General features: G+C 35.2%; 1 protein-coding gene across 2 annotated transcripts; it reads left to right on the top strand.

The window, feature by feature from the left end:
• On the top strand, positions 1-25,863 carry LOC150109586 (uncharacterized). 2 transcript variants are annotated; one of them, XM_090413635.1, is made up of 5 exons: positions 1-132; positions 17,108-17,367; positions 22,723-22,838; positions 23,015-23,362; positions 25,078-25,863. In XM_090413635.1, exons 3-5 carry the CDS (start codon positions 22,829-22,831, stop codon positions 25,320-25,322), a joined length of 603 nt encoding a protein of 200 aa, XP_090269761.1. In that variant the 5' UTR covers positions 1-132; positions 17,108-17,367; positions 22,723-22,828; the 3' UTR covers positions 25,323-25,863. The 2 variants fall into 2 exon arrangements, with proteins under 2 accessions (XP_090269761.1, XP_090269754.1); XM_090413628.1 differs by having other exon boundaries at positions 17,108-18,538.
• Positions 25,864-27,619: the final 1,756 nt, after the last annotated feature.

Below are 27,619 nucleotides of genomic sequence, written 5' to 3'. Positions count from 1 at the left end.
GTTTACAAGTAAACACACGTTTAATAATTGTATTCTTTGATTTCGTATGGTTGTTTTGAAATGAAATTTGTTGCTTTTAAATCGCTTATGAAGGTTTTGTTTACGTGTGAGAGATGAACTTGCGTACATCAGGTAGGATATATTTTTAAGTGACGCCTTTTTTATACAGTATTAATAATTTTTATGTGATGATTATTCTGCTGCTTGTTAAATTTGTTACCCAAAAATCGCACAATAAATCAAATTCTGTATGTGCAATCACCGAATAATTTTAAAATTATAACTAGCTTTACATGTAATTCTAAAAGGAATTTTATGAAGGCTTGGACCTCAATTATATCGTTTGTTTTATAATGAAAGAAGCCGTGAATGCAAATATTACCTGAAATACTTGGAAATATATTAAATGATGGCCTTAATTCAATCATACATTGAAGTAAATCATGATATTAAAAGTTGTCCAAACGAAGTATTTCCTCTAGTATTTAGGTGTGCGAATTAATGACGCTACGATTCCTTGTATGTTGAGGGTGATTTATCTATAAATACAATATATATACTGTTCCTTTTAAAGACAATCTTTGCTGTCAGTTTAAGATAAAGAATCGACTATCCTTAAAAACACGAATCGTAATTACGTTTGCACAGCATTATCCTATAATTTCACAAATAGCTATTTTTTTTCTCTCGTTATTAAATTTAAGTGCAATCCTAAATGCCTCTAATTAGAAACTTGATTTTCTCATTACAATTAGGGTTACTTTTTGGAGATAATTTATGGTTATTCTTGTGCACTGCGCTATTATGCATTGCATATTTATTTCTGTATTTGTCATTCATTTTATAATCCGGATGAACTACATATGTTCTTGGGATTATACATGTTTGTCGTTGTATATTTGTCATTATATTTCGGAATGTCTCTCTCTCCCTAATCCCCGCCCCCCCCCCATAATGTAATAGTTGGACCAAATAAGAGAGAGGTTGTACAGGTGCGTGAGAGTACTGCGTGAATAAGTCCCGTTGAATAAGTCCCTTATCAACTTATCTGTTGAATAAGTCCCTTATCAACTTATCTGTTGAATAAGTCCCCTGGGACTTATTCAACAGATTTTAACTTGCTTGCTTTTCGTTGATTGTTTTAGACTATTCTAAAAACGTTAAGGAATGTCTCCTAGCCTGAAATATTGATTTACTCGCTTGTGATAAATGTAAATTCTCTTCTGAAGTTCAAAATGCCATAACAGAAGTATCAAACAACACGTGCTTATTAAAATCGTATGATGAAGGCAGCAGACACTTTTATTTGCTTTCTCGGTACTCGGCTTGCTTGCTTTCATTTGACATGCGTTTTAGGAAATAATGAGTTAGTGAATGTTTCCAAGCAAAATACGTGCATTGGGATCAAAAGTAAAAACAGACAGTTTTCTTTGTTCTGAAACAGAGAACAGCACGGAATGTTTTTGTTTGTGTTTACTAACGGAAATGTAGAAATGAAAACTCAATCAATAAGCGTCACTCCTGTTGTTTGGGGAATCAAATAAACTTTATTCAGGAAACAAATCGGAGAGTGCAAATTGTTTCTGCACTAAATTTGCCCAGTTTATGTTTTTCAAAAGCAATCCAATATCAGTATTTCAGAATGACGTATCCCTTTGAAAATGGCGTTTTCATTAATATCGCTATACGCTCCGAAGAAAACCTGTTAAGTCCGATTCCATTTGCTGACTAGTGGAACCTTGCTAAACCTTTTTTTGGACCGAGTTAGTCTATTTAGTTAGTGCCTGGCAAAAAAAAATTTCCTGTGGGAAAATCGAAAATTTACACCTCCCCATCTCAAGAAAATCGAACAGGGAATTCACACTATTACAGACAGTAATGAGAATGTTAGAATTTAGGCTCACGAGACGGTGGCAGTTGCATTCCGTATTCTCCTCCTAAAAAAGTTGGATTTAAGTTCTGGCTCACTATCATTAAATGCTTGCAGCATGAAGATTGCTTCCGACTTGTCTTAAATTTAGAGTTAGATTAGGTTAAAAGCAATTCAGCTTTTTCCGCTTGGGAAATAAAATGCGAAAGAATTTTTTATTTATTTTTATTTTTTTGGTACCCAGTCCTACTGACCTGTATACACATAAGTGGCTTTTTATATGTTAATACATGATTTACGTGAAGAACGAAAGGTTACCACAGAACACAAACTGAAAACCTTCTTAATGCTTTCTTTATAAGCAATGAATAAGATATACAACGATTCAAATTTAGGTTATGAGTGCACAGTACGTTCTGCATTGCCGATTTTTTCTTTTCTTTCTTTTCCTTTTTTTTCTTTCTTTTTTTTTATATACGGTTCCATCTGGGAAAGGTTGTAGAATAATATATATATTGTAGTAAATCCCACAGAAACGCCTCATTTTTTGTAAAGAAAAAAATAGTATTAACCCTCTGTTACATATTTATAAAAACAATAATGTCTTGCACTTTTCTCCATATGTATGGTATCCAGTTAAACTAAGATGTTCTTACAGATTCTGATAGTATACAATTATACAGTTATTTCTTTTATTATATTGATATTAATGTTAAGTATTATCCACCATGAAGAGTAGTATGCAGGCACTGCATAGTAAATGTGAATGACCTTTTCGGTCAAATATATACCTCACAGAACCTTGCATATCCACTTCCCCTGCATACTTGACCTAAACTCCAGCCTTAATAGAGTCCACGACCATCATCAGACTGCCAAACCCCACGTACTGTCTCTGGCAGAAACTCAAATCTCACCACCCCCCAGCAGTATTCATCTCAATCTTCCAAACTACACACTCTTTAACTCCTTTGGAATCCAAGGCGACTGCGCATACATCTACATTGACATACCTTGCCAGAGAGCAACCAACCTAGAATCGCCCACCTTTGACCTTTGGATGAAAATATCCTTTCCCAACTCACTGAAATTCATTTGCTGTCGTAATCTCTCCCGTAATGCAAACAGCCACTCCGCACTCTTTAATTTCCTCTTCTTGAAATTGACTTTCTCCAGTCCCACTTTCCCAATAGCGAAACCATCCTCCTAGGAGATTTTAGTCCACAACAACACTGGCCTTCAGTTGAACGAACCTTGCAGGCAGAGACGTTGAAATATTTGCAGTCACTAACGACCTTACACAGCTTGTTCAGATACCAACCAGATTACCAGGTAACCCGAACTACTCCCCAAACATCCTAGATCTCTTCCTCAACAATGATCCTTCCAAATACAAAGTGAAGATAGTGGGCCATCCTTGGTAATTCTGACCACAATCAAGTGCTCCTCTTCTCTCCCATGCAACAAAGCTTACACAGGCACCCACATTCAGGAGTAGTGTAGCATTATAACAGTGCCAAGTGGGACTGCCTTCGCGACTTCTGTGCCTCATTCTCATGGTTGGATTACTGCTTACGACCTTTCATCCCAAACATATGCACTAACGTAATCCTCACTGGCATGGAAATATGCATTTCCCGCACTACTCTGACTGTTCCCTAACTAAACCCTGGTTCTCAAAAAGATGTGTAAGGCTGTACACATGAAAAAACGAAACATACCAGAACTGGCTCAAATCAAGAACTCCGCCCTCCTTTAGAGTATATACTCAAGTCCTAAAAAAACAATCAATGCTTCCAGCAAAGAATTTGAAAGAGCAAAAGCCAGAAACTACCAGCATTTCCAAACGGCAGCTGAGCATTTTGGTCTCTCGCCAAAGCAGTGGGTCGTATATTCTGCCCAACACAGTTTCCCACACAAACATATCATACCCAGAAGGCTCAATTATATCATCACCCACAGAAAAAGCCAATCTCCTGGGTTCACACATTTCCTCCAATGCATACATAACTGACAATTGTAAATGCTCCCCAATCATTCCAGATGTCTAACATACAATGCACCTTATATGCTTTTAATATACCCCTTATCTATTATCTGATATAGCCCTGGTATCAGATAAATGCTTCCCAATTTGATAAAAAAAATCTCCTTGTACCAATGCATTCATCCTCTGCCATGGGGCATTCCTCCTCTGGTATCTTTATCCCACAGCCTGAAATTGGCCTATATTCAACACATTCCCAAGAAAGGCGACAAGTATCTGTCCGCCAACTCCGCCATATCTCACTCACTTCACTTCTGTCTAACGTAATGGAATTTATCATCAATTCCCAACTTTTACACTACCTTGAAGGCAACCAGATAACAAAGGACTGCCTGTATGGATTCTGTCGCTGTTGATCAACGGAAGATCTGCTGACGTATGCAACCCATCTCTGAACAAATGCGATGGAGAAATTTGGCGAATCTCAAGTGGTTCCACTTGATGTCTCCAAAGCTTTTCACCGGGTCTCTAACATCGTTTGTACACTCCTGGGACTACACTGGTGGATTGCGAGCTTTCTGTCTGGATGCACATTATGTTTGCTTATCGTTTCATCATTCAACTAATGGCAGTGTTCCACATGGTTCTGTTATCTCACAAACCCTCTTCCTGCTATGACCTATGAAGTATTTTAGTTGACCTCCAACCCAATACACATCTTTGCAGATGACAGCACATGGCATCCTCCCTTTCATTTGATGAACCTTATTCTGGACAACTCATTTCAACCTACACAACATCAACCACCACCTCCCTCAATTCTCATCTTCAAGCTTTCCTCCATTGGGGTTCAGATAACCTCCTCGATTTAAATGCTACTAAAATCCAATTCTGTCTTATTTCTCATAAAACTGAACCATTTTTACCTGGTCTTATTTTTCACAACACCCAAATTTTCAGAAAATTTGAGATCTCTCTTCTTGGAATCACCCTGACATCAAGCTCTCCTGGCATATACACATCACATCATTACGTAGTACCATTGCGTAATAGAGTTAGTTTTTTGAACAACAACAAAAAAAAATAGGATTTCTCTTTCGCTCAAGACGTTACATTACTTTTGAATGTTAATTTGATATACATCATAAATCCGCCCAGCTATTGAGTCAAGCCTCAATACATTTAGGCTTGACTCAATATCAGCCTAAATGGATCATTTAGGGTGATAAATGACCCATCTCTTACCAACTCATTCCTCCCCCCACACACACACACACTTTCGCACAGACAACGGTTTCCACATTCCGTGTATTCTACAAATATTTCCATAGGAAATGCATCTGAAATAACATCAATAATTCCTCCACTCACTGCTAAGCTTGTTGGAACACGTGCATCTGCTGCTGCTTAATATCCCTTCACAGTACACCTTGAAACCCACAAAACAAGTTTGTTTTCCTGCTCCTTCATGCCCGCAACTGCTCTTGTGGAACAATTCCCCCCCCCCCCATTGTGTTTCCCAAGGAATACAATATACAGTCATTCAAATCAAATGTAAACAAGTTTCTCCTTTCCCAACCCACTATCCACATACGATACTAATGTACTATACGTTGATCAATCCACCTCTCGTGTATGGAGTCAATATAAAAACGTAATACCGAATCCGCCAAAAAAATTTATACACACTTTAGCAAAAGAAAAACCTGTATAAAAATTGCAATAATAAATTTGTAGAGACATCAAGGGATGAATACAAGTTACCTTTGGCTTCCAGAATCACACCAGATGCTCAAAGTGGTTACCATTAGCGTCCAGACACTTGTTTTTACGGCGAACTACTGCTTGGGCAACGTTGAACAAAGTGTCCAGTGAGATTGCTGAGATGACGTTTCAATTTCTTCCCGAAGAGCCACAAGTGTAGCTGGTGTTCTACGATAACACTACTTCCTTTATTGTCCCTTATAGGTAGAAGTCCAAGGGTGTTAAATCAAAAGAACTTGGGTGAACTCAAAATGGTCTTGCGTTCCTCGAACGACAATCGTGCCTCGGTCATTTTGTTTGACTGTCCTACCGGTCACGTGTTGATGCTAGTATTCATGTGAGTAATGACCTCTTTAGAGAGATCATCATACTACACAATATGGTGATGAGAGTTCATATTACATCGAAAGAAAGTCCATAGATGACATCTGTTAACGTGTGTATACGTTGATTGACTGGCTCTGTATAATAATAATAATAATAATAATAATCTCAATAAAACATTTAGTGAGATCGCTTAGCTTGTTCTACAGTAATCAGTTTTTAAGACGGGGATTTGACGGTTACAGGCAAATTCATCGAAAAACAGTTAATCGAAAGACAATTCACCGAATGCAATTCATCGAAAAAGCAATTCGCCGAATAAACAATTTGCCGAACGACAATTTAACGAATGGCAATTCGTCGAAAATGCAATTCATCGAATGACCAATTCCTCGAATGACAATTCATCGAACGACAATTCGTCGAAAATGAAATTCTTCGAAAAAACAATTCACCGAAAATTTTTCGATGAATTCTTTCATAATTCATCGAAAAGTCATTTTTCTTGCAAACTATTGTTTAGAAAATGTTCAGTAACAATGCGGAACGTTACTCATGATACAGACAACATATGGAAGCGGTCATTGAAACGTAATAATTATTTTCTTGTATTTTAGAGCATTTAATGTAAGTGTACATCCTGCTTCATTGTACAGTTAGCGATTTATCTGTAGGGAAGACAGGAGTACCACATGCACTTATCTACCGAATAACCTCGAAAACATGTAATTGCAGTTAATAAGGGGAGGAACAGGCTAAGAAATTCGTTCTACCAAATTTTGTCACAATAAGTCTAGTCGATTGAAATTAAAAATTTCATTAAATTTCATCCAGCCAGAGCGAAATTGCTAATATCATTTAGGAACTTCTTTACGGAAATGTCATGATAAAAGTGAACCATTACGAACTAAAACTGAACCGTGCATTCAGCTTCTTGTACTGAAAACATCTGCTAAGTCAGCGAGTTATTGTAATACATAATTTCGACATTTTTCTTTGTCGCCCCGAATATAGCTGAACTGAAAACTGGAATGGTTCGACATATTTTTGTAAAAGTTTCAAATACGGAATCCAAATAAAATTTTTTCATTAATAAATGCAATAAATAAATAAATTTACTGAACGTAAGTTAGTAGGCCTAATACTGAGATGACTAGGCTTTTCCTGCTGGAAATAGGCAAGTCGGACAAGAAGAACAATAAGAATCGATATTGTTCTGTAATTATTCCTTAGTAAAGCAGCATTGCTATACCAACAATCATTATATTGAGGAGGATGAGGGGAAAATAGTATTAATCATTAATATTACTACTACTACTACTAATAATAATAAATTGATTCTTTGATGTAAATATTTTTCACAATATAATAATAAAATATACAGGAATTCAGAGTAAAAATATTGGAAAACTTGAAAAAATTCATTCCTGAAGATTTTTCAAGCATGTTTCACTTATTTAGTCCTGTTTCTGTTATTCCTCAACGACAGGAGTGCCACATGCACTTATCTCCCGAATAACCTCGAAAGCAAGTAACTGCAGTAAATAAGGGAAGGAATAGGCTAAGAATACTAATGAGTATATGTGTGGGTATATTTCTGGGTTTTGAGGAGGTGATCGGTGCAGTTTGTTAAAAAAAAAAATAATAGGTTAAAATATTCTCTAGGAAAGGAAAATAATAAAATAAGGAATGATGAATAAAGAGTCTTAAAAAAAAAAACCTGTAAACCTTTTAGAAGCATACTCATCTAGTGTTATATTTAGATGAGCAGCGGTTGGAAGTCTTATTCGACTTTTGAAGGATGCCAGTGGTCGGCAGATCACAGTTAGAAAACACAGTGCTAAAGGAAATTGGAATTGGGTTGAGTTGTTTTGAATTAAGGAAGAAGCAACTGGCCTTAAATCACTGCGTGTTTTTCCTATTCGGTTCGCTTGTTTTTCTGCAAGAAAAAAAACAAAGAAAAAATTTCAGAGAGGAAAAACCTTCCATCCTCGTATGAGACAGGCTAACTCACCTTCAGCTTAAACGCCCTGATAAAGGCGCTTGACATCCTTGATAAACGTAGGATGCTGACGTCCTTTTCAGCAGTTTCATTAAATGAGCTGTAGAATTTTTCTCTTCTCGGTTTCTGCAGTTTTGTAGAAAATAAGTTTAGGATGGAGGACTTTTTTTTATACATTCACGCCAGGTTTTTTTGTAGTCTTCCATTTTCCAGAGATGAGATGTTTCTTAAAGTTGATTTTTCTGTTTTGGAATTTTCGAGTTGGTTCGAAAAAATGGCTCAACAATGCGATCGTGCATGATCGCATTGTTGAGCCATTTTTTCCATGAGGAGAAGACTACGAGAGTGGCATACCTAAATATGCTAGAGAAATTTGTGTTTCCCAGATTGAGAATGTGTAGGGCCTCATTTTCCAGCATGATGGAGCAACTCCACATTATGGCGACTGCGCGTATCCCACTGCTTGTGGCCACCGCGCAGTTCCGATTTGATTCCGATGGATTTCTTCTTTTGCGTATATTTATATTCGTGTATAAATAATTAAGTAAAAGAGTTATTTTCCCAAATGATTACTTTTTCCGATTTTTACATATGGCTATGTTCGTGACCGAACAATTCATCGCGAGGAAAAATCAGAAAAATTCATCTCGCGAACTATTGATTGCAGAAAAAATTCGCTGAAAATGTTATTCGCTAGAAAATTGAAATGATATTGCATTGATACCGATATGAAAAGTAAATGCAGGGAAGATAAATTTCGTAAAGGCGTAAACTTTTACTAACGCATAAACTGAACAAACTTATTTGCCATCGCAATACATAAATGTCTTTTTACTGTATTCAGTGTTAAACAAAGCCACCTATTTTCTGGCTTCTGCATTATAGCATCTGTTGAAGTGAAAGTTTCTTTAATGGTACATGGACATTTTCATTGTAGTCTTCGGACAAAACAGAAGTAGTAAAAATTTATCAATTCCTGAGTAAAAATGAATACTTCTGTGTGTTATAAGAAGTTGATTTACAACAAAATATTAGCATTTTTGAGATATCTTCTATTATTGATAAGACATAAGAGCTGCTGACAGTAAAAAATAAATAAATAAAATAAAAAAACCTAATGTATTGAGATTAACAAATTGTTCAATGCTAGCAATGTTGAGTTCTTTCCTCATATCGTTGTTTTTAATATGATATTGCCATTGATGCCCTCTATTCACGCTCCTAATCTTTCTCTCTAATATCTGCGGTCTCTAGACTTTGATACTGTTTTTTTTCTTTCTAAACCAGCTTTCAGATCCATAATTTTTTAAAACTGGTTTGAACACTGTCTTGTATACAGCTAGTTCTAGTGTTTTGAATAATTTCTCTAATTCCATGAAACTTTGTTCTTTTTCCTTCCTACCATACCAGCTTTGCTAATTCTGTTGTCTATTTCCATATTTAAAATTTTAAATTTGCCAACTTTACTAAAAATTGTGCCTAAATAGCTGAAATATGCTTCTTCTGTAAGTTCTCCATTCAGGATGCAGTTCACATTTCGTCTTTTTATTGTTGATTTTCATACCAAATTTAATACAGCATTTATGCAGTTTATTTAGGGAAGCAGACTTAGACTGGATTTATATGAGAGTATATTATATATATATATATATATATATTTTTTTTTTTCTTGTAGGATGTACATTACGATAATATCCAGTGCGTAACCACCGTAGATATGTTGAAAATATAATATGAAGGATATCATATAGAGAATGATTCAAAATTTATGCTTATTTAGAAAAATTTCTAATGCTTACGCCCCCGCCTCCTTATTTTCTCCTGCAATTCAATTACATAACCACTCTTAATTTCTACAGGTTCGAAAAAGTTTCCAGAGAGTATTCATAATCTATTACTCCATTTTACCATTTTGACAAAAGAAATAAGAGAATAATATTGTTGTACCGTGAAGATTCTAATTCTGTAATCTTTCTTTGCCATCTTAAATCAGCTGTTCTACTGTCTGCTGAAATTATTTGAAATTTTAGAAACACTATGCTATATTTTCAACGTGTAAAACTGCTTATATGCATACCACACAAAAGAAAGTTCAGTAGAAATTTCAGAATTTTGTTTCTTTTTCTTAAAATAATCTAAATATTTTTACTTCTACTTCTGATGCTGGTTGCTATTTTCTGGAGTAATCTACGTCTTAGAAATATTTGATAGTAATCTTCTTAGCTGGAGGAAATGGGTAAAGGCTTAGATTACTCTGCGTGCTATTGAGAAAGAAAAGAGAGGACACTTAGCCAGAAGGGACACTAAAGTGCCTCAAGCTGTAGTGCGAATTAGATCAAGAATGTCGTGTTTTATTTTCAATTGTTGATTAGTAGATATCCTAACATAGAAATAAATATAGACATTTCTTTCACAGGCTGATACAGTATTTATCCTAAAATAAGTTCTTAATTTGTAATGATCAGTTTCATTTTTATTATCGAAAAATTATAAATTATTTCTTTCAATTATCTTGAAAAAGAAGATTTGAATTGTTTTTGAAAGAAAAGGAACATATGCATAATCTTATTTTTTGGTGGGGCGGGGGAGGGTTATAGACTTATTCAATCTGCAGATATTTCAGAGAATTTGTTTTATAAATTTCGCAAGATAACTGTTATAAACGTAAATCAGTTGGGAAAACATGTCCATTCATTTTAGTGTAAATAGTAGCAAATGTTTAGCTACTTCAACAATGCCATGTATCTAAACTGGAAGAAAAAAATATTTATACAAGAGTAATAACATCTGCTGATGTTAGAACTCTTACATAAATAATTTTTTTCTGACATATCTCTATTAGTTATAATGTAATCAATCTACAGATTTTTGTCCTCTTTTATTCTACCATCTTATGGGCAGCGATTTCTTCTTTGTACTACAATAAAAAAAAAAGATGACACAAGAAAAATATGTAGTATTTTCTTTTTCATTGGGTGAATTTACAATGTCCTTTCTTTGTGTTTTGGAAGGAAAGTGTAAATGATTATTTTCTTACTATTTTTGCCATTATAACACATCTGATACAATTAGTATATCTGAACTAGCAGAAAATATATACATATCAATTTAAATCATAACCTTTAATTTCATTTTGCAATGACCAATTATACAGGGGAAACCAAGAGGATTACAATATAAAGAAAATAAAGAAAAAAATAGTGATATGATTAAAGAATTTCGTTTTATTCTCTATAAAACAGAGTCGCTCAAGCAGGTCCTTCAGGAAATTTGTGAAGTATTCTTCGAAACATGATTTGAACAAAAATATAACATAATCTTGAACCTCCGCAGCCTGTTTTTTTTTCAAAAATAATTCAAATATTTCAAATAATTATCGTGAATTAATTTTTTTCGAGAACAAAGAAAATGTTTTGTGGAGTAAGCGATTAGAAAAAAATTAGCAAAAAAATAAAAATAAATAAAAATGAAATTAGTGTACCAAGGTAAGGCGATATTTAAATGAAGAAACTATGCAAGAACCTTTATTTTGTCCAGGCATTAAAATTGCTTTGTACAATAAAAAGAGAAAATAAAAATAATTTCTATATTTTTAGTTTATCCAATATAACTAGGATTCAGTTACCCAGCATAGAACGAGGAACTGCATTCCTTGTTATAGACAACAGAGATGCAGCTATGAGCGTGAGATAATCCGATTAACTGTTCTCTTCAGCGGGAGGGTTTATCACACCTTCTAATGGACATGCTGGCCGAATTGCACTTCTTATAACTTCAACAGATAGCATTCATCGTATCCAGATTTATCTGGACGTCTATAGACCTCCTGCCCGGTTGAGGGGGGGGGGGGTTAAACGAGGAGGAACTGGTACAATTAATAGATGACGTTAAACCAAATGGCGGAGAAAGTTCTGCCAAAGATTATGATTGTGATGAGTCCGTTAAAGAATTCAGTTAAAGAAATTAGCAATAGGATTAGACATGACAAGAAAGCTATTTTATGGATAATGATCTCTCAATGGAGCTTTCCAGAAAATTTACGAGACAATTGGATATTTGTTTAGTTCCGTATTATGAACTTAATAAAAAATTGTAGCATAGTGGTATGCAAGGTCTTATTACTGACAATACAACTTATATCTGAGACTTCTCAACAAAACTAACGTCTCCCAAGGGGGCCGCGCCCACAGTTTGGGAAGCGCTGGACTAAAATACTTCATATCTGTCTCAAATAATCAAAACAACCCATAACGGTCTTTCCAAAGGTCGAAGTTCTCGAGGTAGCCAGTCAGCTAAAATACCTAGGAGTAACAAGAGACGGAAAATTGAGATTGAGGGATTAGGCCGATGAGCGCTGAAAACAATATATACAGGAGCTATACTACCATTGATAATTGACGGTCAGCTTAACAGCACCATGCAACTTATAATCTGGAACCATTAAAACAACTCCTATTTATTGGCTTACAATGCTAAGCAACATAATACCACCAAATCTAAGAAGTGATGCTCTGTCACAGAATATGACAAAGTACTCAGAAATACTGTATTGCCTATACATAATAATGACATATCAGAACTATAGCTTAACAGATTGAAATCAAGAAAGCCCCCCCCCCCCTCTTCGTGAAGATAAACATCTGAGAATAATTAATTAAAATACTAAAAATTAATGGAAACGAGTGTGGAGCATAAATATTAATGCCCAACTCAAAATTTAGTTTGATAGTTGCTGCCTCAACATCCCGGCAGGGGCGAGCAGTAGTGTCTGGAGCCTGTGTGCAAAACTTTAGTTGGCGCCCCTATCCTCCCCTCCAATAAAAAAATCACTTTAAAAAAAAAGGTTTTTTTTTAAAAAATATTTCCTCCTCTTTGGCGCCTTTACTATCCTGGCGCCTGTGTGCATCGCACACATTGCACATATGGCCGGCGTGCCCCTGTATCCCGGGTGTGGAATTGGAAAGACATGGATAACACTGAACAGGATTCGTACGCAATAGAAGATGTGCAAGCTTTCTGTACAAGTGGAGGAAAATTCCCTCACCGGAGTATGACCGTGGACACCCGAACCAATCAATCCATCATATTTGTACTGAGTGCTGTCTTCGCACATATACGAGTCAAAGGAGCGACTTCCTAGAGGTGACACCGCCTTCTATAGACTGGATCAGAGAACATAATCTTAACTTATAAGTGCTTTGTCCGTCAAACGTGTAACTGCCTGTTTTACTGTAATTATTTATCATTTACACTTTTTTTTTCTTTTACTTTTTACATATCTGTTCTCATTTTTGTAAATGTACTTTTATAACTTTATGTAGATTGCCATACGATAAACAATAAATAACCTCCTGGTAGGGTTACTGTTGGGAAGAAAACGAAAACACCACACACATACACTTAGTAATCTACAGTTTATTCGACATCTGAAACAACTATCGTTCAAAGATTTGAACCTTAGGTCAGATGTCCACAGAAACTGCACTTTCTCGCGATAGTTTAGGGTTCCTGTGCAGTCAGTCGAAATAATCAATTTATTGTTTTTTCCCTTAACATTAGATATCACTCTTTCTAGACATGTAGAATGATGCTAAGCTGCAAACATAACTTCAACTAGGCAAAATAGCTGAAAATATCACATTTTCTGCAAAAATGGTATGGCGCAGTAAATGAATTCATTTTTTATATTTAGAAAGACATCCCAACTAATGTAATTCTGATTTTTATGTGTGGTCTCTTTGAGTTTTCTTAGGTAGGGCGATATCGATGTTTATTCTTCTTTCCGTGAATTTACTATTTCATAGCGAACCCTCTCTCTCGTTTCGTTTTGGTTGCCTAAGAAATATCGATGTTTATTTTAATTTTTTAAATTTAGTAAAAAAAAAAAAAAAAGATTACAAGCATTTATACTTCCAGTTTATTTTTGACATCCGTGCATCATGGTACGTGAAGAAATTTCATAGTGAATGCTTTGCTTTCTCTATGTAAAAAAATGTGGCTAATATTCCTTTCTTAATTAAATTCATGTATTTCAGTAATGTAAACTTGCGTACTACAGAACTATATATATATATATATATATATATAACGTTTTTTAACTTGGGTATATTATGTATTCAAGATACCAAATAATTTTATATAAACTTGGTTTTAATCCTATTTCCAAAGTAAGCAAACAGACAAGAAAGTCAAGTTTGCGCCTGCAAGTAGTGCAAGTCCAAGACAACTCTTGGTAGTGCCAGTCGAGGCAACTCTTGGTAAAGGTGGATAAAGTTCTGATCACTTTTCTTAGTGTGTATAATACTAATAACTAACTAACTAATATATAATATATATATATATATGTGTGTGTGTGTAATATAATATATATAATAATATATAACTAAATAATAACTAATAAAAAGTAATATACTAATAAAGTATACTAAGAAAAGTGACCACAGCTTTATCCACCTTTACCACGAGTTGCCTCGACTGGCACTACCAAGAGTTGCCTTGGATTTGCACACTACTTACAGGCGCAAACTTGACTTTCTTGTCTGTTTGCTTGGGAAATAGGATTAAAACCAAGTTAATATAAAATTACTTGTTATCTTGAATATATATATATATATATATATATATATATATATATATATATATATATATATATATATATCTTCTATCTTAGCATAAACTTTCATTTCCTGATAACATGATCAGGAAATGACACTGTCTACCGGCAATTTATTCTTACAATTCATTTGTAAATATATAGGCTGTGTATTTTTTAATGCCTGGAAAAGAAACTTTTTTTTTTCCTGGAATCGTTCATTCATTATTTGGTCAAGTAAACATGTGGAGAGCAATTAACTTTTCTTAACAATTAACTAGAATCTACACAACTCTTAGTGACTGATCTTCAGGACCCTTCCGTGGGTTTGCGCCGCCTGAGTGCAAAATTTTTGTGCCCCCCCCACTTTAAAAATTAAAAGATCCCGAAGTACAGTAACACGTTTCGAATCATTTTATTATACTGCACATTAAGAGGAAATCTCCCTCTCTCTCTCTCTCTCTGTAAAAAATATAGTTTATGATCCTTTTTCATTAACGTATGAATTTTTATTAGTTAATGCTGCTATTTAGAATTTATGATCAGAGATGTTGAAGCCTAGATTAATATCATGGCTTTTAAGATGTCATTAAAACAATTTTTTTTAAGGGGAAGGGGCGGAAAAATATGCTACTGCACGTGGCGACAAAATTTCTAGGGTTGGCCCTGTGGCCAGTCCTGGTGAATATGGTGTTTGAAGTAGATATTGAAATCCCAAGTCGTATATTGTCTGTTGGATTTCATAAGCAGGTGCATTGTCCTGCAAAAGCAACACGCCTCTGCTTAGTTTCTCGAACCGATTTTCCTTCAGTACCTCCTTCAATTCCTTCAGAGCTGCTGTAACACTTTCACCTTTCTTGAGGTAAGGTAAGGATTACACCATCCATATCCTAAAAGACAATGGCAAGAACTTTCCCTGCTGACTGTTTGGTTCGAAACTTCTTTGACCCTAGAGAACCTTTGTGTCTCCACTCCATTGACTGTTGTTTGTTCTCTGGGTCATAGTGACGAAGCCATGTTTCATCAACGGTTAGAATATGAGCTAAAAATTTTCACGAGGATGAAATCCCTTTATGAAATGTTCTTTTAACATCTCAACTATACCCGCCTCAGTGGATATCATTCACTGCAACCAGTATGTCCCCGCCAAAAAATCGCTTTCCGAACGAAGTAGGATAAATAGTAGTTATAAACAGTAGGATAATAAAAAGATATATACCTCTCAAAATAATCCAAAACAAACAAAAAAAAAAAAAAAATTGCACACACATCTTCGCCCCCACACGCCTTATAATTCATTTTTCGGTGAACTGTATTTTCGATGAATTGTGATTTTTCGATGAATTGTTGTTTTTCGATCAATTGCGTTTCGATGAATTGTCTTTTCGATTAACTGCTCATCGGTGAATTGCTTTTTCGGAGAATTGCCTTTCGATGAATTGCTTTTTCGATTAATTGTTGTTCGATGAAATGCCTTCGATGAATTGTCTTTCGGTAAACTGTTTTTCGATGAACTCTCCGGATACCGGATTTGACAATGATGTTGCTACTCGTAATTCCTTTGAATAAAACTGCGCAACTTTTTCCAAATCTAATCAGTGGAAATATTAAGAAAATTTATCCGCAGAGTAGTGGACTTGCAAAAATAGAAGTTAGACATACAACCCACATGTTGAAAACAATAGAACATTGGAGAATTTGATAACAATCCTAGCCGTTAAATGAAATGTTATTTTGACGATGTTGAGACTTCTTGTAGTCATAAGCGCAGAAATAACTTAGAATCTAATAATGTTAACGACAAAACATGGACGATACAAGTGTTTTAACTCAATATTGTATTGAAATAAGTGATTGTGATATGGTGTATATGCGGAAGTTGTGCTTTAAAATAAATAATGACATGTGACACCTTCACTGAACCGAGATAAGAGAGATTCCCACCGGACACTTTCATGTGATCCACGAAACAATCCCAGCATATTACACATGAAGCATTATGGACGTGTCCTGTGTGGAAGTTCTCTTATCACCCTTCAGAGAAGGGCTGACAAGCATTAAAGAAGGTTCCAGGAGCGACAGAAAATTTAAAAGCCACGGATCATCATCGATGAAAATCGTCAATGGCCTGCTGGAAGAAAATTGGCACCGAACATATAATAAAATGAAAACGGAAGGTAATATATGAATTAAATTTGTTTTTAATGATTATCACAAAGTCAAACGAGATAAACGTGTTTCTAAGCGGAAAACATTGGTTGTTACGTTTTGACATTAAATATCAAAAAGAAATCAAACTTTTAAATTCGTATTTCGCATAACAAGAACACCAGAAACAGAACAGGTGCGCATGATATTTTAGTCAATATTTGTTGCAACTATTGGTGGAAAGTAATTGCACACCAGGCATGCGTGGTGCGCAGAACTTGAAATAACCTTCTTAGTAGAGAAATGGTTTAAAAATTGGTAATCCTTTACTGGAGTACTTTTCCTTGTCAACTAGCAGAAATTAAATTATACGTAAGGAGATTTTCTTTACTGTTCTCCCTGATCTTATTTATATTTCAGGTTCCTGTCTACGACTTCCAAATCCAGACCATGTCATCTTCAGCTGAATCCATCGAGAAGCATCGAGAAAAAGCCATCCATGTCATCCTAAAGAATCCTCAGATAATTACAGACGTACAAATGGAACAGAACTTCGTTGGCAAACTTCGCTTCAGAGCAATTCGCCGGTTCCAGCAAAGATGATCTTGATCCGAAAGCAGTTCTTCAGAGGAACGGAAGAGAAACATTTTCTTGTAAAAGAGAACCATTAACACGGAAAAGTCTCCGTAGCCTTCTTAATGATTATGTTAAAACTTACAATATTATTATTGTTTTCTTTGAGTTACGTTGTTTTAATTTATGTATTACCAATGCATACACACCAACAAACGAAGAATATATTTAAAATTATTCTTTGTCAGTTCTTATCTTTCAGTCTTTCCTTCCTCGCTGAACCGGTGTAGAAGTAGAGGAAGAAAGGTTGAGAATAGATTAGGCTGATTAGAAAACAAATCGAAGTTCACTTGATTGAAATTTGCTGAAGTGTTCGAAATGTCATTAAAACGGGGGGGGGGGGGCGGGTACAGAATTACATAGTGAGCATTGTTGTCCATTTGCCACCCTCACTGATGGTTGTGATAGAGGGTTGTCTGAGGTCAAACATCCACTTGGTTGAATGACGTCCCACGGTTGCAAGTTGAATTCCGCTGTGGAATGGACGTTTGTGAACGGCGTGACGATGTGTTGATGTGAGATTATGTCACTGCTCAGCCTACTGAAGTCTTGCAATGGATTGAAAAAAAAAAAAGTCCTATATTCTGTTTTTTCAGAGTCTTCGGTATTAGTTAACGGTGAAAATGTCTACGGTACTAATTCATTCGATGGTTAGTTACACATTACACAAGAAATGCTTTATTCCAAATCACGTTATTTTTTCATTAAACTGTTTTCGGCTTCTCACACAAGATGACTTTGTTTTTCAGGTGTTCTTTTTTATGTTGTTTGTTAAGCTTTTTCTAACCGTTTAATTAAAATGTTATAATTAGAGCCTGTTAAAATATGTGTCGTGTTTTGAGCTTGAAGTAATTTTTGCTGTGTGTAATGTCTAAAAAGAAAGGAAAAACCGCAGACTTCAAGATTTCCAAGGGATATAAAATTTATCCCTTCGAAAAGAGCCAATCCCCGGAATATGCATTAATCGAATTTCATTGGCTGCTCGCTCTAATATATGTCACGTGATTGTTCATGTTATTAATTTCCACGAATGGTTTCTATTTACAGACCGAATTTCTTTTCGCTGTTCACGCTGACTCTCATAAGTCGGTGCAGATTATTCGGAGCAGATTAAGATGGGTTGAACTATAGAAGTTAAAAACATAATTGAGAGAGAGAGAAAGGATTGAGTTTATCCACTGAGCAAGATGTGGCATTGTCGACCAGATTGCGAAAGAGGTAAGGTAACGATGTTACTATAGCAATCGGCTTTATACCACTTTCACAGCTTTTTTTTTTATAAGTCTGTGCAAAGGGGTTTTGAAGTAGTGGAGAAGAGTAACAGTGCAATTCACTTGTGTTTTTTGAGATATATTATGAAGATTTTATGTTAGCTTTTGGCATAATTCTGCAGACGTCTTTAGAATTTTCTTAATTAGTCCAAAGCACTTGCAAGTGCTTTGGACTAATTAAGAAAATTAGTCCAAATCCAAAGTAAAAAATTAAGAAAATTCCCGACGTTTACTGGACAATTGTATATACGGCGATCTTATCTTTCTAACAAGCACAAGTGAACCATTCATTCAAGAGATGCTTTCAATAGGAAAAATATTTTCGTTCTTGGGTCACCTTTTTGAATAGCAACACCGGAAATTAATGAATTTCCGGTGGTGCTATTTAAAGTAGAATCTCATCCTGTCTTATTTTCTAAGGTACAAAATTTATCGTTTGATTGTTGATAATTTCTTTGTTAAGTTCAAAATCCTGATCAGCAGGATTTTGAACTTAAATTGAGTTTTAACTTAGTTTAATTAATTAGGAATCTCTCCACCGAAACGACGGTGGAAACAGTTCGAATATTAGTTGAGTTTCTATCTACTACGTGAAATTAATTCTGCACCTTTTTTCCCATGGATAAGTTGAAGTTATTTCTGTATTTCTCAGTGTCATCCTTGTTTATGTATAATAACCAATGATACAATAGACAATTCGTTAATTCTACAAGAAATCAGACTTCATTGCATTGTTGGTTACTTTTGTTGATAAAAAAAAAATGCAGGATTTGGCTGATGTTTTTCACGTTGAGAGATCTTAATATTTCCCTTTTGTTATCGTCGGCCGATATTGTTTGCTAAGTTATGCAGGGGTCGGGCAGAAGTCGTAATCAAACTGGAAGAGGACTGTGTTTATGTCTGGAGCTCGTACTATTTGATTTTATATGGATTATTAAGATTTTCTTTCGCGACACTCACTTATTCTTCTTTGCCCTCTTTTTTTTCCGTTTGAAGAATGTGAAGAAAATCTATGTCGTGGTTCCTGTTTGCATATTTTTGTTTTCCTCTCCTCTGGATGCGTTAAAGATGGTTCTGTATTTCTCAGCTGTCATGTCTTGTTCAAGTCCAGTAATCTAGACTAACAAAAACCATTAAATCCTCAAGAAATCAAAGACTCAGACTCCAGAGTTAGTAAAACATATGCGTACACGAGAAAAAACTTATTCCTTAATCGTCAATAACATTTGATGCTTAGTGGAAACTAAAAATCACCGAACTCTCAAAAAATCAAACAGAACAACAGATAACCTCAGTCCCTCAAAGAAACACAAAATACTAGAACACTTCCCTAAAAATTCAACCAATACATAAAGAAGGCACAGAAAGAAAATTGGGAATCCCACTTATCTCCTTCCACCACCGCAGGAAATCTAAGCTGAGCACAGAAATACGTCACCAAATCACAAAATACACGCACTCTCCAGTGACAGGGAAACCCCACAAGGCTAAGGGATAATAAAACATCGTCTCGGCTATAAATCCGAGTTTTCCGGAGAGAGGAATACCCTACTTACCCATACTAGCGATCGGCCAACTCTGGAACCAACCACAGAAAGGCTGGTTCTTAAAACCAGCCTTTCTGTGCTTAAAACGAATCACGGGAAGATTATTTTGAAAAAAAATAATCACTAAAATTTACTGAATCGTAGAATGACGGAAGTACGTATATGAACGATCATTCCATCCCCCTGGGAGATGTGTGTGATGAAATCTGACGGGCGACTGCAGCAATATTCAAAAGATTATCAAACACGACAGAGAGCGAAAGAGAAAGTAGTAGCCAAATAGGATATTTCTCAGCATATCCTGACGCTGAGTACTCGAAACGTTGCTCCTTGATTCAGATGTGACGGAGTCAGCTGTTTTACAACTCTGGAATAAACATGCTCCTAATCAATCTTTTCTAACCATACGAAAAGGTTGTTTCTTCATGGCTTCCAATATTGATTTAATTACATTACTTTTATAATTTCGTATTCATAAAATACTTTTATACTTTCGTATTCATTATAGTTTGCTATATTCTTTCATCATAAATTATCACGTGATCCTCGTAATCATGTTTCCCAGTTTCATCTACCTACTAAATTGCATACAGAAATATTGCTCGGAGTCACTATTCATTCAAGATATATTTGGGAAGCACTAAATTTTCAAAACATTCATGCAGAAATAATCTCCACCCAAATCATGATTGTAATCATCTTGCTCGTGTTCTAATTTTCCTACAGAAGAATGCTGTCCACAATATTTTGATGAGTTCTCGCATTATTACATTAAAAATCTTTCTTAAGATATTGAACGGAATATGTTCGTTGAGTGATGAAACCAAGCAATTTCAAAAATCAATTGCTATCAATTTTAAAGGAATATTTATTTAAAGAATGAATTATTATAAATCCATAATTATATATATATATATATATTAAAAATTAGCTTATAAAATTATTTGGTATCTTTAACATAGTATAGTATATACCCAAGGTAAAAAACTTTCTATATATATAAAAGAACATTTGACTGCGACGGAAAAATAAGATTTCTGCAATAAATTTTAATCAATTTTTACAAGGAATCGGTTTAATAGATGGCGCTAATGTACATAAACTGACGATGTTAAAATTACGCTTTGCATGCTAATTCTTGATACGTGTAAAACTCGAAGTGGCTTTTCGTTTTAATAGTCAGTTGCATTTTATCAGGAAACTGACCATATTCTGATCATATTAACTCCTTCGCTTCGTTTACACCAGGAATCATCAAAGAAACTGTGTGCTTCAGGTAGGAGAATTTTTAAAACATTTTCATTCTTTGAGTCATTTCTAAATTGGCATTATTAATCATTTTCTTTATACCGTGTGTTAGTGCATAAGATCAATAATGTTACTCGGTTTTTTTTTTTCAGATGTCCATTTACATTTTAGTCGAGTTTATATCTACAAAAACCTTACACAAGCCTTACTCTTGAAGCGACCAGAGATCTCCCCGCCAACGTATCCGCAAATCAATGACTGAAGCTTCTCATGCAGTTTGCTACTACGGACTTGAATTCCTGTAGGGATAATCTCAGGCTGAAGCATAACTGTAAAAGAGGGATAGATATGTTTCGTGGCGGCATCGATACTGTGATAAGAACAAAAAAAAAAAGTTTCCTAAGCTATCTCATCCCATATATTAAACTGTTACTCCCAATGACTTAATTTTGTTTGTATTTAACTTAATTTTTTAAGGATATCTACTTCATGTCAACATAGAGATGGCAATTATATAAATCTTATTTATGTTATTATCACTTTACGTTAGTCTTTTACTTTTAAGGTGTTTTATTCATTGTTTCAGTATACTCTCTACTAACCCCCGTATCATTTATTGCTTTTCTTTGTTGCACAATATCCATGCAAAAGACTGCAAATCCTCGAACCTCCACTGTTTGATCTGCTTTGGCTAAATATTTCTCTACCAAATCAAACTTCCCTTTTCATATGCTCCCTCTATCGATCTCCAAACTCCGTTAATCACTCTGACTTCAAATTTAGCTCTCCGAAACTCGACGTTTTGCAGTCTAAGTACCCGAATAGCAAAATCCTCCTTCTTGGGCACTACAATATCCGCAACTCATATTGGATTCCCTTCTCCAGTTTCACCGATCAAGCAGGTAGGGATGCTAAGGTGTTCGTCCATCAGCAACGACCTATCTTAGATCATCAATCTTCCCAAAATAATAACAAACAACCCCGTCCAATTTACCAACAAATTTGATTTCTTCCTATGATCCTCTTTCAGGTATGTTGTAGGTATGCCTTTTGGAAATTTAGACCATAACCTCATACAAGTCTCCTTCGGTGCAGAACAACTTACACCTACCAGTTCACAGTCTCGGTTCGTAGGTGCTTAGCCACTTTTGTAAAAACACGTGACGAAAAAATATAAAGACAGTCCTTCGAACGATGCGCGTTTCATTTTACTTCAAAATATTTTATATTTCTTAGTGTAGTGATGAAGAATTGTGGACTGTTATAAGCAAACGTGCTGTCTTTTGCAGTAATAAAGGGATGTGGATTTTATTAACTATTTGTTTTCTTTCGACAGGTTACATTATTCCGAAATATGAGCATGGATATTGCAAGCAATTGAAGATCCCTCAAAATATTCGTTAAATAATAAATTCATTCAATTATAGCATAAAAAATCATCGATGAACTTTTGTAAGAATGTATTATTTTACTTCTGACTTACTTTTGTAGATTTACTTCTGTAACAATTTAATAGTTTTCGCTTTTTGTAATATTTCATGCACGTACGAATCTAATGTTGAACTTTCAATTCAAACATGCTCTCTGGAAATGTCCATTCTTCTGACAGAACCTCGTTTCATTTACAGGGTATGGTCCAGTTTTCTCCAATGAGCAATGCAGTCTAGTGCATCGTCAACAGAAGCCTTGGGCAAAGCATCACTGTGATTTCTGCCAACGACTTTACACCCAAAAGAGCAACCTGAAAAACCACATGAAACTGCATAATTTGCAGTTTCATGTGGTCGAATTGAATTTTAAGAATGATCGAGAAGTGTTTCCTTGCAAAGTTTGCCAGAGAGATTTATCCACTGCTGGTAACCTCAAGGCACACATGAAAATGCACGAGAAAGTACGTGAAACAGTTCGTTGTGGCGCGTGCTATAAAGAATTTAAGACCATGCGCTATCTTGTCCGTCATCAGAAGACATGTCACGGTAAGTTAGGAAGTTTGTTGGTTTATTTGGATTCAATAATCATTTCATTGCCTTTGTGCTGTAAGTTTTCTTGTACTGAAATATAACCCCATAAATCATTTTCTCTTTGCTTCTGAGAGCACCTCTGCAGTACTAATATTATTTAGACACACACCGCAGTAGTTTTTTTTTATTTTTATTTTTAGAGTTTGGGTTGAATAATACTAATTATTTATTTCTGTTTGGAAATAATTTAGATCATTGCATAGCACGTGAGAGACTGCCTTAGAAGTTTGCAACGCATCTCACTTTTATATAAGAATTGTACCCACAAATGACTCTAAACTTATAACACATTTGCAGCAGTTCCGCAGAAGGACTATAAAGGCAAGATAATCAAAAAAAATTCAAAATCTAAATGTTGATTTCTTGTTTTCCAAACCACCACACACCATCAAATTTCTATCGGAATTAAACTTAACTATCTGTTGGTTGGAGAGTGGATACCAAACGATTCGACCAACTTGACCAAAAATATCATTTGACTCAAGTGTGTAACAGTTTTTCTTCACGCCCTCCACAGATGTTAAGAAAAAAGAAAAGCTCTTAGTGCTTAACAAAGGGAATAGTCAAGCTTTCTTATTGACATAGCAAGACACCACAGAACAATGCATTCTGCTCCACTTTAACCGCATTCAAAACCATAAGAGATTTGAGACGTTATCTTATGCTTTTTGATGTTTTCATTTTTAACCTACGTAAGGAGTGTTTTGTTTCTTTCAAACAAACACAAGTGGTGAGAATCAGAATTTAAAACCCGCAAACAGAAATGAAAATAAGCATAACCAGTGTTCGTTTCATATAAATGTCCAAAATGTTCTTTGTGGATATTTATACTTGATTTCTTACTAGTATGTAAATGTAAAGGCAATATTGCATTCTCTGAGTGAAATGTTGAATGATCATTGAATACGTTCATCTATAACCATCCCGTTGTCTTTGTTGTGTAACTCATGGGTCTCTATCAACTCAGGGAATTTAAATCTTATTTCAATATCTCCTCATATTTGTCTCCCATAATAATGGTTGATTTTTATCACAATATCACAGTAGAAACATTATTTCGTAGTTGAGTCATTTTCGACGATGCCTTCAGAATGACTTGAAGTTTGAATCACATCTAAGATTCAAGGAACAATTATTAGTGATTTTCAACAGGAAGACGAGTTAGTTAATGTCGAAGGAGGTGGGGATTTCCCCCCCTCGCAAACTGGTAATGTTTATCCCACAATCAGATAAACAGACCAGCACAATACATGCTTATATGCATAGGATATTATCGTATTTGATCTTAGAATAATCGTTGCGAAATCTAAAAATAGGAGTTCTAGGAGGTCATGGGCGCTTAACGGCCTATTAGAATCCTTATTGATAATGATGAAGATGATGCGAACCAAAGTATTATTGATTTTCATGAAAAGAAGTCGTCTAAATTTTAGTTATAAAATTCAAGGAAGTGTCGCTTTGAAGAAAACTGATATGTAAAAAAGCATTTTTGGAGCCAACTCCTTTACAGAATAAAGGTTCATGGTATATGTCGGCCAGTTAACGACACATTTTGTTTCATCACACAAAGCGAGACTTACTTGATAATAAGAAACTTTATCGTAATTCAACATTAATGTTTTCGTGACGAATTATTATTCGCCCTCACGATTTTTTTTTCTAACTTTTAGGTTCCGATTCTGCACTTCCGATAACTCCAGGCAGATCAGCTGATCCGCAAGAGAAATTGCGAAAGATCTTTAGCTGTGAAATTTGTCCTCGAAGATACTCAAGGAAGGACCGACTCAGACAGCACTTAAAGTTGCATGTGAAGAAAGATCTTTTCCGTTGCAAAGTATGCCAGAAAGATATCTCAACCGCTTATAACCTTAAACGACACATGGAAATCCACAAGGACGTGCAAAAAAACGTTTAGCTGCAACACGTGTTCCAGTGAATTTTTGTCCAAACGTGGTCTTGTATACCACCAAAGAACATCATCTCACTCATAGCTATGAAACTCAAGAAGATGTTACTGATGTTAAACTCAAGTTATGTTTAAATTTATTTGTTTTTGTTAAAATTATTTTTTTGCATTGATCCATAGCATTCAATGCATAACCCATTTCAGTTATATAATTTAAACACGCATATTATTTTTTGTTTACTGTTGGTTTAACTGCATTTTCAAGCCGAAATAATCTGGAAATGAAGCGATCAGTGAGAATCACAGATCACCTAGTTCGTGTTCACTTTTTTGTTTTTCCTCATTCAAGTTTTACACTTCGCCTCAGGTTTTGCTACTCAAATAAGTCTGCCATTTATATAGCATGGTACTTTATTATTTTTTACTGTGTAACGTTAAGCACGGCTATAAAATGCTAAAAGTGATTTCCAAGTGACCTTTTTTGTAGCTTTCTTTTTTCATCTTTTTGAAAATAAAATAAATTCTAAAATAAAGATTTATTTCTTTTCTATTTGTTCTTATTTTCTTCTCCCATAAAAAAGAAATTCGACGGGACAGTCAAATACTTCACTGAATACTTAATAGTGTACTAATCCGTTTTGTAGCATTTTTCTCACGTAACCGATTTTCAGTGGCTTATTAATTATTATCATGTTTTAATTTTCAATTTAATTGTACATTTATAAAATATACAGCACTGTGTATCTCTACCGTTAATATTTATTAAAAATTGCTCATATTTAAAATACCTTTCCCTTAAAGTAGAATGACTTGCTATTCAAGTGAAGCTTGTACGATGTTAAAACTGCGTCCATAAAGGAAGTACTGAATTAATCAACTGGGTTTTGGGGAATGTAATCTTCCTTCTGCGTTTTCAAAGCAGAATCTTATGGAGTATGTTTGGCGTATAATTCTAGTGCGCATCTGTGCCAGATGGCAAAAGGGGTTTGATAAGAGGAAATGAAGGGGAGAGAAGGAATATCCAACTGCGATATGAAAGGTACTGTTTTAGGAAAAATACCAGCTTAAGCACTAGGACATATAATATATTATTGTCATTATTATTATTGATAGAGGGCGTTGTGTAGTCAAATGGATGCATGCACGCTGTTATCGCTGCTCCCGTTTTTATAGGTTTAAAGTGGTGTTAACTCATATTTTTAATTTTAAAGTGCTGCTATTTAATTCTACTTGTTACGCTGAAGATAGGGACGTTCAATTCATAGAAATAGGCAAAGCAATATCCAAATTTTGTGTGCTGAAAATCAGAAGTGAATTGCTGTCCCCAACGAGCAAAGAACAAAGGACGTTGCCATTTTAAAAGTCGCACTACAGTTGCTAAAGGGAAGAAAGTCCAAAGGTCAATCACAATGAGCTGTAACAAGTGCAATAATCCATTATGCAACGAACAGGGTGGGCGCCATTGCTCTGGATTTGAACGAAGACAACGTTACCAATGCTTCGGGATCTCAGAACACACGTGGAAAGCTAAAGGAGATGCGAAACGGACCGAATGGCGCTGTCTGCAATGCCGTGAGAAAATGAAGAACGAAGAACAGACGCCAAGCAAAAGTAACGGCGTACATCAAGGTAAGCCCCCTTCCTGATCCTAAAATTCCAGAAAACTTTGATTCATTCAAACTCATGGTTAAAAACTTGCTTAATACACACACATTCAACAAATTAACAAAGAATTTGAGGAGTATATGAAGATTACGTACAGTTCAATAACGTGACCTTTGAAGAAATGTTAGGAACTGTGCTAGACATAAAGACGAAATTAACTGTAGCGATGGACACACAAGAAAACCTTAAACGCGAAAATGAAGAACTGCGGAAAGAGGTAAACACCATGAAATACAAAATAGAACACATACTACAAAAAGAACGAAAAAAAGAACTTCAAACAAAGGGAATATCGAAAGAAAAGACAGAAGACTTAAGCAACACAGTGCAACTGATGGGCACCAAAATTAGCATTCCAGCCACAACCACAAACATCGCCTCTATTAACCGAGGTCCACAAAAAAATAAACAGAGACCACCACCAATACAATCATCGCTCGTTTTGCCAGCACAGGTCCTGACTGTAACGAAACTCTCAACACCATTCTACAACGAACAGGGTGGGCCCCATTGCTCTGGATTTGAACGAAGACAACGTTACCAATGCTTCGGGATCTCAGAAAACACGTGGAAAGCTAAAGGAGCTGCGAAACGGACCGAATGGCGCTGTCTGCAATGCCGTGAGAAAATGAAGAACAAAG

This window comes from Typopeltis vanoorti, chromosome 2, assembly GCF_054136105.1.
Source record: "Typopeltis vanoorti isolate ZY-2024b chromosome 2, IOZ_Tvanoo_1.0, whole genome shotgun sequence".
Lineage (NCBI taxonomy): Eukaryota > Metazoa > Arthropoda > Arachnida > Uropygi > Thelyphonidae > Typopeltis > Typopeltis vanoorti.
Note: the sequence above shows the minus strand (reverse complement) of the source record. Positions and strands in the feature narration are given on the sequence as shown.

Excerpts from the sequence above, each read along its gene's own strand:
- LOC150109586 (XM_090413635.1), top strand. Across the intron at positions 23,363-25,077 it reads TCATCAGAAGACATGTCACG|GTTCCGATTCTGCACTTCCG; the intron begins GTAAGTTAGGAA and ends TCTAACTTTTAG.